Below are 16,202 nucleotides of genomic sequence, written 5' to 3' on the forward strand. Positions count from 1 at the left end.
AGTGAAACAGGTGTGATTTAGAGGGTGGTTAAGATGCTGTTCAGGAAGGATGCTGTTGTAGATGAATAAGCCTCAGTTGATGTATATGAATATGCATCATGTTCAAGGGACAATTATGAGAAGGCATGAGGCTGTTTCAGAATAGGGAATGTGATTATGTGAGAGACTATTTGGTAAACTTAAGAACTGTAGAACTTCAGAAACTTAACTGTGAAACAAACTCTTTACTAGAATTTGTATTATTTCTCTTTCAGGAAAAACTGGTATCAATATTATTTGGACTCCTTCGACAGAATAAGCTCAACTTTGTTGATGTTTATAGAGAGGAAGCATTTACTGCTCTCAAGGCTGTGATAAAACAGGTAGAGTGTTTACAGACAGCCATGTCAGAGTTCTGACTCATGCTCATCCTTCAAGCACACTCCTCATGTTTGTGGTTACATTTGAAGTAAGGAGTCTTTGCCTGTTGAAAGTAAATGAGTAAATTGTGAGGTGCAAGCTATCAGCCCATGTCAGACTGGCTAGTTAAATCTTCCACTGGACTTGGAGAAAAGCCCTGTCTCATTTTGCATTGTTTCTGTCAAATTTTCTTCATATGCAGAGACTTTATCCAGGCCTGCTCAATGGTTAAGGCCATGTAACATTTACTGAGCACAACATATATGGAAATGTTATTTATTACTCACCCGTTGAATATATCACTGTTTAATAATTTTACAATGTTATTACACATTGTGTAATAACATCGCGTGATGCCGTGCATATGACGTCAAAGTGATTTACAGTTATGACATCACAATGCTAATACCTCTGTCACAATAGTATTAGGCCTTGCTTGACTCGCGGAAAGCTGAGAGTCATCACACTCATTGAATTCTTAGGAAAGAAGTACTTTGCTTGATAATATTTTGCTAATGTTGGGTGAGTAATAAATAAAATACTATGTCCTGTGTCCTATGTCTTGCTTTCGCTCGTTAGATACCAAAGCATTCACTCATTTCATAAATATGGTATTACACTGGACATCGCTTAGTATTCTCTATGTCTGCATCATTTGTTACACATTTGGTAAAATGCCAGATATTGCTGTTTGGAGAGATCTGTGTGTACACAATTTGTCAGCTGATTGTGTGAATCAATAATTAAGGTGCAGAGCTAATTGTACCCTAAATGTAACTTTAAAAACTGTATTTCTCTGTGAGAATATTGGTATGTGAAACATACTCTAGCCTCCTCACTCCAGCAGACATAACTGTAATCTGTGTCAAGTGCTATATATCTTACAGTCAGATTGTGAAATCAGTCATTTCGTGAAATTACTAAAAATTTCAGTCATTTCGTGAAATGACTAAGAGGATCAGCCATTTCACTATTGGCTATATAAATAGGTTTGGACGTTTCCATCAAATCTGATGTAAATACATGTATGCTTGATAACGATTGCCAATGTTTGTGATGCACGAAACAAATCGCCAAAACACATTTTGTGGCCCCGACTGTCAGAAATACGAAACACATGTCTTAGTCGGATACATGGGAAAGATCGTGCGAAAAATAAGTATAAATGGCCTGTCCAACACTGCAATATCATTGCACATAAAGTCACACAGAGAGAATGCCAAGGTTAACCCAGGAAGAAAGAGAACGAGCAGTAGGGATAGTTGAATGGCTGACCCTCTTAGTTATTTCACAAATGACTGACTTTTTGAGTCATTTCACGAAATGACTGATTTCACAATCTGACTGTAACATATACATGTGTATGTTGCAGACTGTGGTGGAAGCTGTGTCTGCTGCAGATGATATCGACACTGAAGGAAATGTTGGCAGGTAATTTAGGGTTACTTGTGTTCTTTTTATGATCAGTCTTTTTATGTAAGTTTTCTTTGAAACGAATTTGGTCACTATTTGCTTTCCTTGACTGATTTGTTTTTGTTATTTTGAAGAAACTTTAGCAGTCTACATTCAGGTATATTATTAGTGGCATACAAGAAATGCCCTGTGAGTTACTTCCCTTTGAAAAATAGACATGGTGGAAAATGTATCCTTGGGGTACCATGTTTCTATGTGTTCTTGTGATCATGATGCAAGTTGTCTTAAAAATGCCAGTGGATTTGGATGTAACATAATTTATGTATTTTGCCAAGTTAAATTCATTTTAATCATAGAGGAGTTAAAGGAGTGAAAGATACACTGATGTCAGTTTTTGTTGATTTCAGCCTTGCGGATCAGATGCGTCTCCTCAACTACCCACAGTGGATGTCTCTGCTAAAGCACATTTTCTCTAACATGATGCAGCTCCTACAGAGGACTCAGGTGGGTGGATATATACACGACTTGATCTAGACCTGCTCGGAAGCTCATATTCTGCCTGCAACAAATGTCAGTTAAAATTCCCAAATTGGATTAAACCAGATTCCTGTTCATATTGATATAGTTAGTTATGGGCAATGTTATGGCTTTGTAGAGGTAATTTGTATATTAGTGACAACAGGGCCAATAAACAGGCTTTATAGCTTAGTTTACATTATATCACTGAATGCAATGTTAAAATAGCCCTGAAAATTAGAATCTACTTACAATATCCCAATTTTGAGCAAATTAGTTGAGAATCCTGGTGCCCTTTCAGTGGTTAATACAAAGTTTCCTATGGTCAGCATGACCCCAGTTTCCATGGTAACACTGTCATCCTGGTTACGGTATTCAGATTCCCATACTCCTACATATAATCTTATACCGCAGTCCAAATGTTGGATGCGCATGTTTGATCCAGTTATCAGACGTTATACAATTTACTGTTAAGTATCTCAGCAATGTGTGGACCCACTATAGGTTTGAATCCCAGATTTGCCTTGTTTAGGATCCTTGGTTTGTCAACACCACATTCCAGGTCTTTGGCCAAAGATCCGGGTTCGAATCCCCACATGGGCACAATGTGTGAAGCCCATTTCTGGTGTCCCCCGCCGTGATGTTGCTGGAATATTGCTAAAAGCGGCGTAAAACCAAACTCAGTCAGTCCAGGTCATAGTTTTCAATTATTAAAAAATACAACAACATGGATCACATTGGCTGTTCCACCCACAGAATATTTTAACTGAAATGTTGTTCAAAATGGCTTTATCCCAGCTCTCACTCATTATAGTCTGTCCACAACCTTGACAACTTGACCTTTTAACAAGCACACGTTTCCTGTGTGACATGAGTCCTGACATGATATACTTTGTAGGCATTGTATTGTAAGTATGTGTGTGTATTTCCAGGCATTCCATGGTGTAATGAGTGATGTGATAGGGATTGCAGCAGGGAGGACAAAGGCGCCAACACCTGTGTCAACACCCACGTCGGAGGACAAGCGATTCCTGGAGGAACCCTCTCATCTCCATGTGTCTGTGTGAGTACATTCATGGGTCTACAGAACCAACCAATGATATGACAAATGTTGTGCAAAATTAGAGATAACTGGATTGTGTGCCTCAATTAGAAATGTGACGTGACAGAATACCACTCCCAGCCATCCGCCTCCCCTCATTCTGTCTGATCCGTTCAGCATGAAAAGTGAGGTGCGAGGTTAATCGCTAGAGTTACCTGCTCTTGCCTGCAGGGGGCTCTGAGGGGCCCTGTAGGGGTGGTCTCACAAGACAAAAATGTTTTTTGTTTTGTAAATATTTTATTAAAATATAGTTACAACTGTCGTAGGTTTTTAAAATGGACTCTTTAATGCTTATATGTACCCCAAGGAGGACTCCTGAAAAAGAATAAAACTGTTGGTTATTTCAACATCCAAATAGAATCAAGAAGACATTACAGGATAATTGAGGATACCTGTGGATGGAACATTTTGATTTCATTGCTAGACTTGTTATCAGTGATGGGGACATTGTTGCCATGGCACTTATGAATACAATTCTTCTCTATCATGTCCTCCAGGAGCGAGGATGTTGATGTGATGATAACGGAGGCAGAATACACCAAACTGAGCATGGGCTTGAAAGAGATGCTTTGCGCCGTCTGTGATAATGCTCATGATCGCTGTGTCAAGGTCGTGGTAGCCAGGGCAAAGGTCAGTCTTCTTAAAATCATATTTGCAGAACAATTTGTCAAAAGTCTTAGCTTGATTGGTCCAAATGCAGCAATATCATACACATATCAAATGTTTCCTTGGATATCCGAATAATGATAAAATGTTAGTTGTGTATAATAAATGCCAATCAAAGTATGGCGGATGGTCTTCTGTGAACTGCTGTTTATGATAGAACTATTAAATGAGTTTATGATACATAAAATTTGCAAATTCACAGATCTGTGCACATTTGTTCCTCAACAGGATGGTTTTCTCGAGAGACTCTCCTCATCGGAGTTCGTTGCCTTGTGCCGAGAGGTAGAGGGTTTTGTCGGTGACTGCGAGACCATCTGTGGCCGACCCAGCACCTCCCTCAGGGGCAGTTTACAGAACCAGGTGAGAATCATACTGTGAACAGTGACTACAAGTTCAGTGCAGTAGTATCCACCTTGTTGGATGCAGTTCATGGTCTTCATCATCTAATAGATAGAGTGTCTGCCCTTAGCATGGAAGGTTGATGGCTTGATCTCCATCCATGTCATGCCAGAAAGAATCATGAAGGGACTATATTGATTAAATTATTTGTTTGTTCATGGATGAATTAACTTTTTTCTAATGTTTTGGCTAGTTATTGTCAGCATGATCAGTGACACTGTGATTGGTTGAGATTGACACACACCTACCTATAATGCACCAGTTGTCGACAGTGTAACCCAAAGCCTTAAATAGAATGAGCAACTTGTTGTGCTTATCTTTTTGATTGAAGATCAAATGTAGACTGTAAGTTTAGTGCATTACTTTGGTTCTATGAATTTTAACTATCAGTTACAAGTGACAAGTCTCGTGATGAAACGGGTCCAGGTGGTTTATTAGTGAAATGTTTTACCTGACCCATGTGACCAGGTAACCCATCCCAGCCGTAAAGCAGACCCACACACACTATACATGTGCAAGAACATGACATTAAACCCCATGTCACCACACCTCACCTCATCATGTTACAATTTAGTTAAAATACAGTCATAAATATATTTGTAATCACCACAATTTGTTGCACGGATTGTCGTATGCATTCGTATTCGCATGCATCACTTTTGATGCACAATATATTTACAATATAGTCAGAATCACACGATGTGATTGTGAAAATGGTTTCGTGTGACTTCTATTTTTTCTTCTTCTATAACTGGGGCGGTGGGATAGCCTAGTGTTAGCCGGGTTCGATTCCCCACATGGGTACAATGTGTGAAGCCCATTTCTGGTGTCCCCCGCCATGATATTGCTGGAATATTGCTAAAAGCGGCGTAAAACCAAACTCACTCACTCACTCACTCTTCTATAACTTTCACAGGCAAACAGGTTTGTGGCTCGATTCCACGAAGAAAGGAAAAACAAACTCAGGTAAGGAACGTTAGAAATCAGTTTAAGACTTCTGTGCAACCAAAGAATTGAGAAATGTTTCTCAAAGGAACTTAGGTCTAACCTGAGCTCTTTGGTTATATTGATGTAAGTTATCCAAGCGAAGATAACATTGTACCAGACTGCCAAATAATTGATATGTTATAGTAAAACTTGGTATGGTAGTCCATACGGATTCAGGGCCCCCATTCTTCAAAGCTAATGTGACTATGACTAAAATAAAGTTAACATGAGCTTTTGATCATAATAAGGCTAAGATCGCTTTGTGGAAGCTGCCTGGAGTGGAGTTGTTTCACAGAAGAGATGTCCATTGCTGACAGGCTGATGGTGTTTCATCATGTCCTGATGTCTTTGACCTTGACCTTGATAACCTGATGGCCACTAGAATATACTTGTAGCTTGAATGTTGCTGACTACAGCATAAAACAACACACACTCACTGACTCTTGATTTGATGTTTTGTCCAGCTGTTAGATCTTCTGTCATTGTATCTGAATTGGTGTTCATGCTATTAACCACTGGTTTGTTTAGTTCAAACTGATTATTAACAGTCCGATGATGAATGCATAGCATAGAATATGCTGTAGCTGGAAAAAAAGTTTCACTCACTGTCTAAGGAAGTTACAAACTGTTAGTGTAAGGGAGGGTTACAGTACAGTCAGCTCTCGTTAAAGGTCACATGCAACCAAAAAATCAAACATAATTAAAACACAATTATCACTTCTTCATGACATATAATATGCATTGCTGATTATGAAAAAACAAATAAACAAAATTATAAGCGTATAATCGCAAATCAAAAGTGCAATATTGTGTACTTGGGTTTACCTCCCTCGAAACGAAGCAGCTGGGATACCGAACCCAGTCAGAGCGGGTGGGTGTGCACTCAAGTGTAACGGCTGGTTCATTAGCAAATGCCGCCTTCACGGCTGGCTCATGGTGTGTGTGTAGAGATGTTGGGTTTTGTAAATACATGCTCATTTTTTGTGTATAACATTTTGCAATCAACAGACATCATAACATGTCATGTGTTCAAGTATCACACCTGCCTGTCTGTGTAATTACATAATGTGACAGAGACCGAACTCGGGCCATAAATCAATGCGTTTTGTTTATGGTGTATAGCCTGATTGGTGTTAAGTTCAAATTGCATGTGGTCAGTGATCGCGAGTTGTGTATTGAATATTGTCATTAGCAGACAGGCAGGCAGACACACAGGTGTCAATAAAACAAGACATTGAGTTTTGTCTGTGACAACGACATATCTATATCACAGTTAGAAATTGTGTCAACTCTAAATAATGACATTGCTTTTAAGTATCGAACTGAGAAAGTGACGCGGTAAGAAGAACGTGTGGTGAAATAGACAATTGAAATTATATAAACATTTTATTTACTGTCATAACATAAAAGCTCAGCTTCGTGAGATATCAACAAAACATTAGAAAAATAGCTCACACCAAAGCCTTCACCGAGTATTCACCCGACAACCCGCTTCCAAGCTGCGCGAACCTATTTACTTTCGCACGTGCTATGAGCGCAGCCCAGCTGTTGAAACCCGTATTCCCCAGAAAAGTCTGGGGAAAATTAGTGAAACGTTTGAACTCCGATTTCGCGCGTTTTTTTTCATTGCGTTATTTTTCAACTTTATAAGTTGAATTTGCATTTTTGACGATTTGTTTCGCTATGTCCATACCGAAAGGTATCAGAATCTGCAAAGTTGTGTTTTACGTTGCATGTGACCTTTAATGCGACACTCATTAATCCGACAATCACGTTAATCCAACAAGAAATTAGGGAACCATTTAAAACAGTGATAATTACTCTCGTTAATCCGACATTCTCGCATTCCGACTCCGACACTCCAATCTAGCAACTGATTATTGTAAATACATTGTAAAAACATTCGTTAATCCGACAATCAACACAGCCGGTCGGATAATCCGACCGTATACAAACAATCACACGTGAGTGGTAATTAGCGTGTGCCTTACTGGCTGCTTGACACCGATGTCAGTGAACATCACACTTGTTAATTAGGAACACAGGATACTTAATTGAGACTATTTAATCAAGACATAACAGTAGAGCGAGCTGTATAAAATGTTTACAACCGACATGAGTTTTCATCACAAGATGTTTGTCAAGAATACACCCCTGCTAAGCGACCCCTTGTAGAAGTTACGCCATTGATCAAAAAAGAAATCTTCTTTTGAAGAAAGACAAACCCCAGACAACACAACAAGAAGTCATCACTTTTGCTGAGCAGAAGTTTGATGTGAAGATTGCACGATCAACCGTATCTGACATCCTGAAGCAGTCTGTTTAGTGGTTGAGCGTCTCTACAACTGATTCCAATGCTTCAAGCTATCTGAGGCCAAAACATTGTTGAACACTTTGCAAACATTTCTGACACACCACTTAGACATGTTTGATGTTAATGACCATCAAAGACTTTTTCAAGTTATAAATTATGTATGTTATGATAAATGCCTGATTGTACATGAGACGTCCACATGTTATTATGGAATTAGTTGTATGGAAACTGTAACATATTCAACATCCGGGTCATAATGGCAGCTGATATGTGGTAAAAACAAACGTAAGTTTTGTGCCAATGTGGTCATGAGATAGATATGAAACCGTTCGCTTATGTGATTATATATGTATGTTATGCCATCTATGAATGTTAATAAATGATATTTACATACGATGAAGATAACTAGATCTACCATTTCTGATATGCATGCAACAGTATGACGATCATGACATTTAGTAAACATTTATATTTTCACACAAATACATTAATCCGACATTTTCATTAATCCGACATTTTCATTAATCCGACATTTTTCTCTGCAACCACAAGTGTCGGATTAACGAGAGTTGACTGTATATGGAAGAATTCTTATTGCTACTTGTGAATTCATAGAGTAGGCAGCTGTACTTTTATCCATCTGCTTATGGTGCTGTATTGTGAGATGGTGTGAAGGCTGCAGTTGATGTGTAGGTTTTGTGATGATTGACAGAAAACCCTGTCTGTTGTAGTCTGATCCTGGACAACGAGAGATGGAAGCAGGCAGACGTCCCCACAGAGTTCCAGGACCTTATTGACCATCTCGCAGCTACAGGTCAGGGACTCACAAAATCATAATCATACGTGTTGAGTATACATGATCTGTTGTTCTTCCAGTAGACGATATACCATAGTGTCAAATAGGATATTGCTTGGATCATAACATTTCATAACACCCACAGATTAACATAGAAAGTTCCATTTTATTCAAACTGTTTGAGTGGCATTTTAGAAGCTGGGAAGTACAATGTGGTTTGACAACGGCACAAGAATCTGTATCAAAACATCCCCAAAGAATTTTATGGAGTGATGTCTGTTGATAAGTTTAAACATATCGACTGTAACCTTGGTATCCAACTGTATGCCTAAGTCGGCACAGGAATCCAGAAGCATGGCCATAACTGGTGATAATACCAGTGCTTCTTTCAAAGCCAAGAAGGAATTTAATGTTTTACATACATACATATTAAACTTCCAGTTTATTGCATCACTAGTTTAACCATTTTAGATGAAACTGCATGGTGAATGTTGGTTTCAAGTTAGCAATGCTTCCTCCATTTCAGGTGCATTGTCCATTCCTGAAAGAAGAATAGATTCAGGCAAGTGACAGTTTGCCCACTGGAATCAGTGCTACTGGATTATCTTACGTTTGTATGCATGTTTGAAGAAAGATTTAAGACAACGGTTTACCTTATATCTTTGTATGCTATGGGAATATTTGTGTCACACAGACTTGCAGAAAGTGTTTGAAATGAACTGTGGTGGAATTGGACCAAGCCACAATTCCTCCTTGATTGTTACAAGAGTCTTGGCTAGAAGGGGTCCCCCACTTCATATGCTGGTCACAAAAGGTGACGTGCTTGATAGTGTGTCGTCATACACAGACAGCATGGGTCGTTGTTCAGAATAATAGAAGGGATATTGTCTGGTTCAGATTTGATTATTTTCAGGCGACCGTAAAATCGCTGGAATATTGTGACAGTAAACAACATGTTACAAGAGGTGACCATTATAGGGCTTATAGGTTGTTGAAATGTGTGACTGTGATTTTTGTGCATTATTACTAAGGCTGTAACGATTCACTTGCATATTCGGTGAATCGAACCGTAGCCCTTCAAGGCTTCATGAATTCAATTCGTTAATCGTGGTCACCAGAACCGAATATTTACGATTTTTTAAAGTGCAAGTCATGTTAGTTGCCAAGGCCGCACATGGTACTGTCGACTATAACTATTACATACCAAATTTGAGTGTCATGAGATGACTGGTTATTGCTGTGACGAATTAACACTGTCAACATGGGCGTTCCATATTGTACATTAGTCACTTAACAACAATATTGTACTCATTAACACTGTCAACATGGGCGTTCAATATTGTACATCAATCACTTAACAACAATATTGTACTCGTGAATAATTATTCGTATTCGTTACCCAATTTTCATGATATGTATCATATTTTCCACATAGTGTGTTCGTTGCAGCCCTAGTTATTGCCACACTATATGGATCACACCCTCACTCCTCCCCTGAGTATCGACGAGCTGTGAGCTGGCTGTCTTTGACCTTTTCTTACTGCAGAATTGTGGACAAGTGCTAAAGTGTTTAGCTGCTGCCTTGCCTGCATGAAGCTCTTCAGGCTTAAAAAACTCAGCATCCGTTCATTCAAATATAGTTTCCATGTTTATTACTTATGTTTTGGGGTTGCAAATGGCTATATTAAGTAAAACACTATTTTGAATGTTTTCTGTTAATTTAACAGATGGTAGGAAGCCTTCGGAGTTCATCACCGTGGATGGTGAAAAGTATGCTGTGGTCGGGTGAGTACTCTCAGTAATGTTAACTGAGGCCATAGTTATATTGTACACCATTCTCTTCCCACAGAGGTTACTTGTCATCTTCCTACAAACCTCTGTTCTAATATGTCCCTTTCATGGTGCAAGTGTTCAGGATTCGTGATTGGTTGCAATCAGATTTAGTTAATAATGAGAATATTTATAACGCGCCTTTTCCAGGCTGGTTATCCTGCTCAAAGTGCACAATCTGATCATTATTACCCCGGATAACCCAAGCTGCCTGTTAGGCGCTAGAAGGTTAATAGTCTCACGACTTATTTCACCAGGTACCCATTTCCTGCTGGGTGAACAGAGGCAATTGTGAACAAACTCACTTGCCTAAGGTGAGACCACATGTATCACATGTGCTTCGTTGTGGGGCAGGACTGAAGTCCAAGAAACTCTCAGGAGTTAAGCTGCCAACATGGTCACCCATCCAAGGGCTGTCCGAGCCTAACATTGCTTAACTTCAACTGATTTGTGACCTGAGCACTATGCACAGGACCACGTGCCACCACACATTTAGTTGTGCAATCAGCGACGTTGTTTCAAAAGTGATCATTCGCAAGGTCTCGGTAATTTCCGTATGCTTCAGGAAAACTAGAACCTCCTCCCCTGCATGATGCACAAACATTTTCTTCTAGACAGAACTCAGTCATGTAATGGCGGATCAATGGCGTCTCCATCGCCCTCGTTCACAACGGACAAGCTAGCCATTATATGCCTTGTGTGTCACATCAACACAAGTCCCAGGCAGTCCCCCGGGCCCACATTTACTTGTATTAGACAAGCTGAATCTAGGTCGCTGCAACACGTGCTCTGATTGGATAGAAAGAATGGAGATATTCGTGTTACGATTTATTTGCCGCTAGGGAATTTTAAGAGAACCGGGAAATATGGCCGTATTAGAACCGAGTTCGTAGGAAGATATGACAAGTGACCTCTGGGAAGAGAATGACTGTACACAGGGTCGATAGATTTTGTGAAAAATGTAGCTTAAAATGGGTAAAACCTGTAGAAAGGTACGTTGTTTGGCTGCCTGAATTATATTGAATTTGTCATATGGGCTGTCTATGTTAAAATATATACAAAGTTGAAGCTGATAGTAGTTTGGCAAAATTGTTAACCCTAAAGGATGGAACAGACTCTGGACTATGAAATGTAGTTTTCTCATTTCTCAGTATTTTTCGGTGATTTATTGTGTCCTTGTTTTCCTTGCAGCACGGTGTTGATGTTGATCAAGATGGTGGTTGAATACTGCCAGTGTCTCAATGACATCCCTACTGCAGCCCCAGATCTCCTCACCAGGCTCATAGACTTGCTCAAGGTACGATTATGTGAATAGGCTCATAGACTTGCTCAAGGTAACATTATGTGAACAGGCTCATAGACTTGCTCAAGGTACAATTATGTGAATAGGCTCATAGACTTGCTCAAGGTATGATTATGTGAATAAGCTCATAGACTTGCTCAAGGTACGATTATGTGAATAGGCTCATAGACTTGCTCAAGGTACAATTATGTGAATAGGCTCATAGACTTGCTCAAGGTAACATTATGTGAACAGGCTTATAGACTTGCACAAGGTAACATTATGTGAACAGGCTCATAGTCTTCATTAGGTAACATTATGTGAACAGGCTCATAGACTTGCTTAAGGTAATATCATGTGAACAGGGCCTAGATTTTCGAAGCTCTCTTAACGCTAAGATAGTCGTAAGTGCCATACATTAACATTAGCTTATGACTATCTTAGCGCTAAGAGAGCTTTGAAAATCTAGGCCCTGGCTCATAGACTTGGTCAAGGTAACATTATATGAATAGTCCAATAGACTTGCTCAAGGTAACATTATTTGAATAGTCCCATAGACTTTCTCAAGGTAACATCATGTGAATAGGCCCATAGACATGCCTATGGTAACTTAGTGTAACCAAGCCCATAGACTTGCTCAAGGCATCATGGTGTAACAAGGCCCTTAGACTTGCTCAAGGTAACTTGGTGTAACCAAGATCATAAACTTGCTCAAGGTAACTTAGTGTAACAAGGCCCATATACTTACTCAAAGTAACATACTGTAACTCATCCCATAGACTTACTCAAGGTAACTTAGTGTAACCAGGTACATAGACTTACTCAAAGTAAGATACTGTAACTCATCCCATAAACTTACTCAAAGTAACTTAGTGTAACCAGGTCCATAGACTTACTCAAAGTAACATACTGTAACTCATCCCATAAACTTACTCAAAGTAACTTAGTGTAACCAGGTCCATAGACTTACTCAAAGTAACATACTGTAACTCGCCCATAGACTTACTAAAGGTAACTTAGTGTAACAAGGTACATAGACTTACTCAAAGTAACATACTGTAACTCGTCCCATAGACTTACTCAAGGTAACTTAGTGTAACCAGGTCCATAGACTTACTCAAAGTAACATACTGTAACTCGTCCCATAGACTTACTCAAGGTAACTTAGTGTAACCAGGTCCATAGACTTACTCAAAGTAACATACTGTAACTCGTCCCATAGACTTACTCAAGGTAACTTAGTGTAACCAGGGCCTAGATTTTTGAAGCTCTCTTAGCGCTAAGAGAGTTGTAAGTTAATGTTAATGTATGGCCCTTACGACTATCTTAACGCTAAGAGAGCTTTGAAAATCTAGGCCCAGGTCCATAGACTTACTCAAGGTAACATACTGTAACTCGTCCCATAGACTTTCTCAAGGTGACATAGTGTAACCAGGTACATAGACTTACTCAAAGTAACATACTGTAACTCGTCCCATAGACTTAGGTAACTTAGTGTAACCAGGTCCATAGATTTACTCAAGGTGACATAGAATAACCAGGCCCATAGACTTACTGAATGTAAGAAAGTTTGATAAGGGTAATAGTGTTGCTCAGTATATCCCTGCATGCTCAGGCCTTTAAGTTTGCTCAAGGTAAACAACAGTAGGTATCCTCATAGACCAACTGAAGGTAAATTGTGTGATCAGATACATAATATCGTTACCAGGCTTTTCGATTTGCTGAACATAGCATAATTTACCCAGGCTAATCACTTGCTCAAGGTAACATTGTGCAGTGGTAGATTTGTTCATGGTTACATCTATGACCTTGTTACAAATATGAGTGATTGATTTTTATGAATGAGTTTATTCTGATTGGATAATTTTGAAATTCGCATTGACGGTATATAGTGCTTATTGATTGCCTTGTTTTATAGACGTTCAACTCCCGGACATGTCAGCTAGTCCTTGGGGCTGGAGCTCTGCAGCTTGTCGGCCTGAAGAAAATCACAACCAGGACATTGGGTGAGGCATTTGATGTATATGTGTAAATAGTGATAATATGTGTAACCTCTTCACAGACTACCAGTGGGCAGAGTTGTTCCCATTGCTCCATGATTTGTTCTTGAGAATTCCTGCAGAGTAGGTAGTTGCAATGTGTGACCTTATTGTATGCATTATTGAATGTCAAATGTTGGATAATTGTTCATGCTATCGACCACTTGTTTTCTATAACCACCATTATGTACCTCTACTGCTGACTGGCATGCACTGGTAACATTGTTTGACTCCTCACTCAGCAATGTTCCATCTACATGTTGGCACAAAGGTTCATATTCCATCTATATGTCGGTGGCATGGGAATCGTCATACTGTAAACGTATTATATTTCGCGCAGGTTTTATTTTCACGCTTTTCGCGCAAAACGTTTTAACGCGAAAATTTATACACCGCGAATAAACCTGTCATTCATTCAGTCTAGACAACCTCGCCCCTGAGTTGTTACCATAACACATCAAGTTTGAAGACAGAAATCTACGGGAATCTTAAAATGACGACTGATAGTAGCATAAAGAATCATACTTAACTGTCGCTGTAATGGATTTCCCAAAACATAATTAAATAATGAGCCAAATCCCATCGCCGAATTAGCGAAAACAGCAATGTGTGTGTTGTGGCGCCATGGAAATTGGTCACATGACAGATGGTTTGATACAAAACAGATTACCATGAAACGACTCGGAAAGAAATAATACAGCAGTATTTTATTTATTCATTAAGATTTTATTTACCAGTACATCATGAAGCGAATAGTCACTTAACACTCAGTCATCTCATTCACAACAACCCGGCTTGTTTGAAATCACAAAGAGCTTCATATACAGTAGAAGTTAATTCGTCAGATCGTCAGAATTCGGAACATAAGACTGATGTGTTTTTCATCTCTTCCGTGAGTAAACGGATTACTGTGTACTAGTATATCGCACAGATAGGGATTTCCTGTGAGTAAGCAATAAACGCCGCCTGACAGGTTAAGCCACTCTGTTTGTTTTCACTGCTATTAGTGGCGGCCAAAGAGACAGCTGGCAGTTCCGGCAATTACTGATTGCGCGAATAATTGACCGCGCGATGTAGTCTAAACTGTCAATTCCGCGAAAATTGCACCACGCGAAAATAAGTGTGTTTACAGTATTTGGGCCGAACAGTCCTCTGATTGATATTCTGAGCATGATCCACACTGTCACATGTTATCAGCCAAGTGTATCCAGACTGATCTTTGGAACCATTAAGTTTGGTCTCAGGACCATAAGTTGTCAGGAACAACTATCTATCCTGAAATCACAAGAAACTATCATTTCTATTCTGAAATCAGCAGAAACCATTATTTCTACCCCAAAATCACCAGAAACCATTATTTCTACCCCAAAATCACCAGAAACCATTATTTCTACCCCAAAATCACCAGAAACTTTGCGCTTTGGCACCAGAAACCATCATTTCTATCCTGAAATCAGTCCATCTCCAAGAAATTCAGACATCCCATCGCCGCAGCAGAAGACTAGAGGGTTTTTCTACTACATCTCAACAACCGGTGACCGCTCTATCGATCAGCCGGTCATCACACCGATGTACATCAAAGATTGACCGATGTCGCATTATTTATGCTGATGATCGCCCTGAGGGTCCCATCATTACCAACACTCAACGCAGCCGCACACCCAGGGCAGCCGACGAATTCTGAGGGGAAAATCAACGGTCACGACTTTCTCAACCGAGATTGTTCCAGCCGCATGACCTGACTCTACGATGATCAGCTGATCATCATCCCTACCACGCCACAAGAAACGCATCGTATCAGCTACAACGACATCAGCAGAGATCACCATGCAGCCTGATGCCTTCTACACTGATGTCGGACGATTTTCCCGTGGACCCTCTCCATTAACACCGCAGAGATAAAGCACCGGACGAATTGCCGCAGACCATCCCAGAAGACATGATGACAAATTATGAACATCATGGAGGACCAATATTCTGCGGTAGCAGGGTCCGAAGGGTGAAGGCTCCAACGACAGCACCCCAGAGGCACCCCCGTCAACGAAGCAGCCAGGACGATGTCACCTTCGCTGGCTGAAGTCACGGACCACCTTTGACGGCGACCTAGATAAAATAGCTCGGCGCCTTCGAAGGCTGAAAGGACCTAGATGTACAGCCTTCGCTGGCGAAAGAACCTAGATAGCCAGCCTTCGCTGGGCGACTTCAAGGCAGGATAGATCATCACCTTTATAGCGTTTCATCCCCAGATGTGGACTCGACCATCAGACATCACGGAAGCCTTCGAATAGTGTCATATCGCTGCCTCTCGACCGACGCAGAGGAAGCTTCACCGTAGGCATGCCGGCGACACCTGAATCCAGATCATCATCATCTAGAAGGACATCGAGGGACTATACAAGAGCTTCTCGCTAACTTATCAACGCTCTCATTAAAAGTCTCCGAAGATCAACCCATAGACA

The 16,202-nt window shown here is 40.1% G+C and overlaps 1 protein-coding gene across 1 annotated transcript in view; it reads left to right on the forward strand.

The window, feature by feature from the left end:
- The window catches only part of LOC124276124 (vacuolar protein sorting-associated protein 54-like), a 58,433-nt gene that overhangs the window by 35,817 nt on the left and 6,414 nt on the right, over window positions 1-16,202 (forward strand). Inside the window, exons 10-21 of the mRNA XM_046711790.1 lie at window positions 255-362; window positions 1,772-1,830; window positions 2,220-2,316; window positions 3,261-3,391; window positions 3,928-4,060; window positions 4,325-4,456; window positions 5,412-5,461; window positions 8,528-8,610; window positions 9,119-9,154; window positions 10,320-10,377; window positions 11,614-11,719; window positions 13,623-13,710. Of these exons, the coding sequence (XP_046567746.1) occupies window positions 255-362; window positions 1,772-1,830; window positions 2,220-2,316; window positions 3,261-3,391; window positions 3,928-4,060; window positions 4,325-4,456; window positions 5,412-5,461; window positions 8,528-8,610; window positions 9,119-9,154; window positions 10,320-10,377; window positions 11,614-11,719; window positions 13,623-13,710 (1,081 nt within the window). The remainder of the gene's footprint in view (window positions 1-254; window positions 363-1,771; window positions 1,831-2,219; window positions 2,317-3,260; window positions 3,392-3,927; window positions 4,061-4,324; window positions 4,457-5,411; window positions 5,462-8,527; window positions 8,611-9,118; window positions 9,155-10,319; window positions 10,378-11,613; window positions 11,720-13,622; window positions 13,711-16,202) is intronic.

The sequence above is a fragment of the Haliotis rubra genome, unplaced genomic scaffold, assembly GCF_003918875.1.
Source record: "Haliotis rubra isolate DU_JTF1 unplaced genomic scaffold, ASM391887v1 Scf206, whole genome shotgun sequence".
In the NCBI taxonomy this organism is placed as follows: domain Eukaryota; kingdom Metazoa; phylum Mollusca; class Gastropoda; order Lepetellida; family Haliotidae; genus Haliotis; species Haliotis rubra.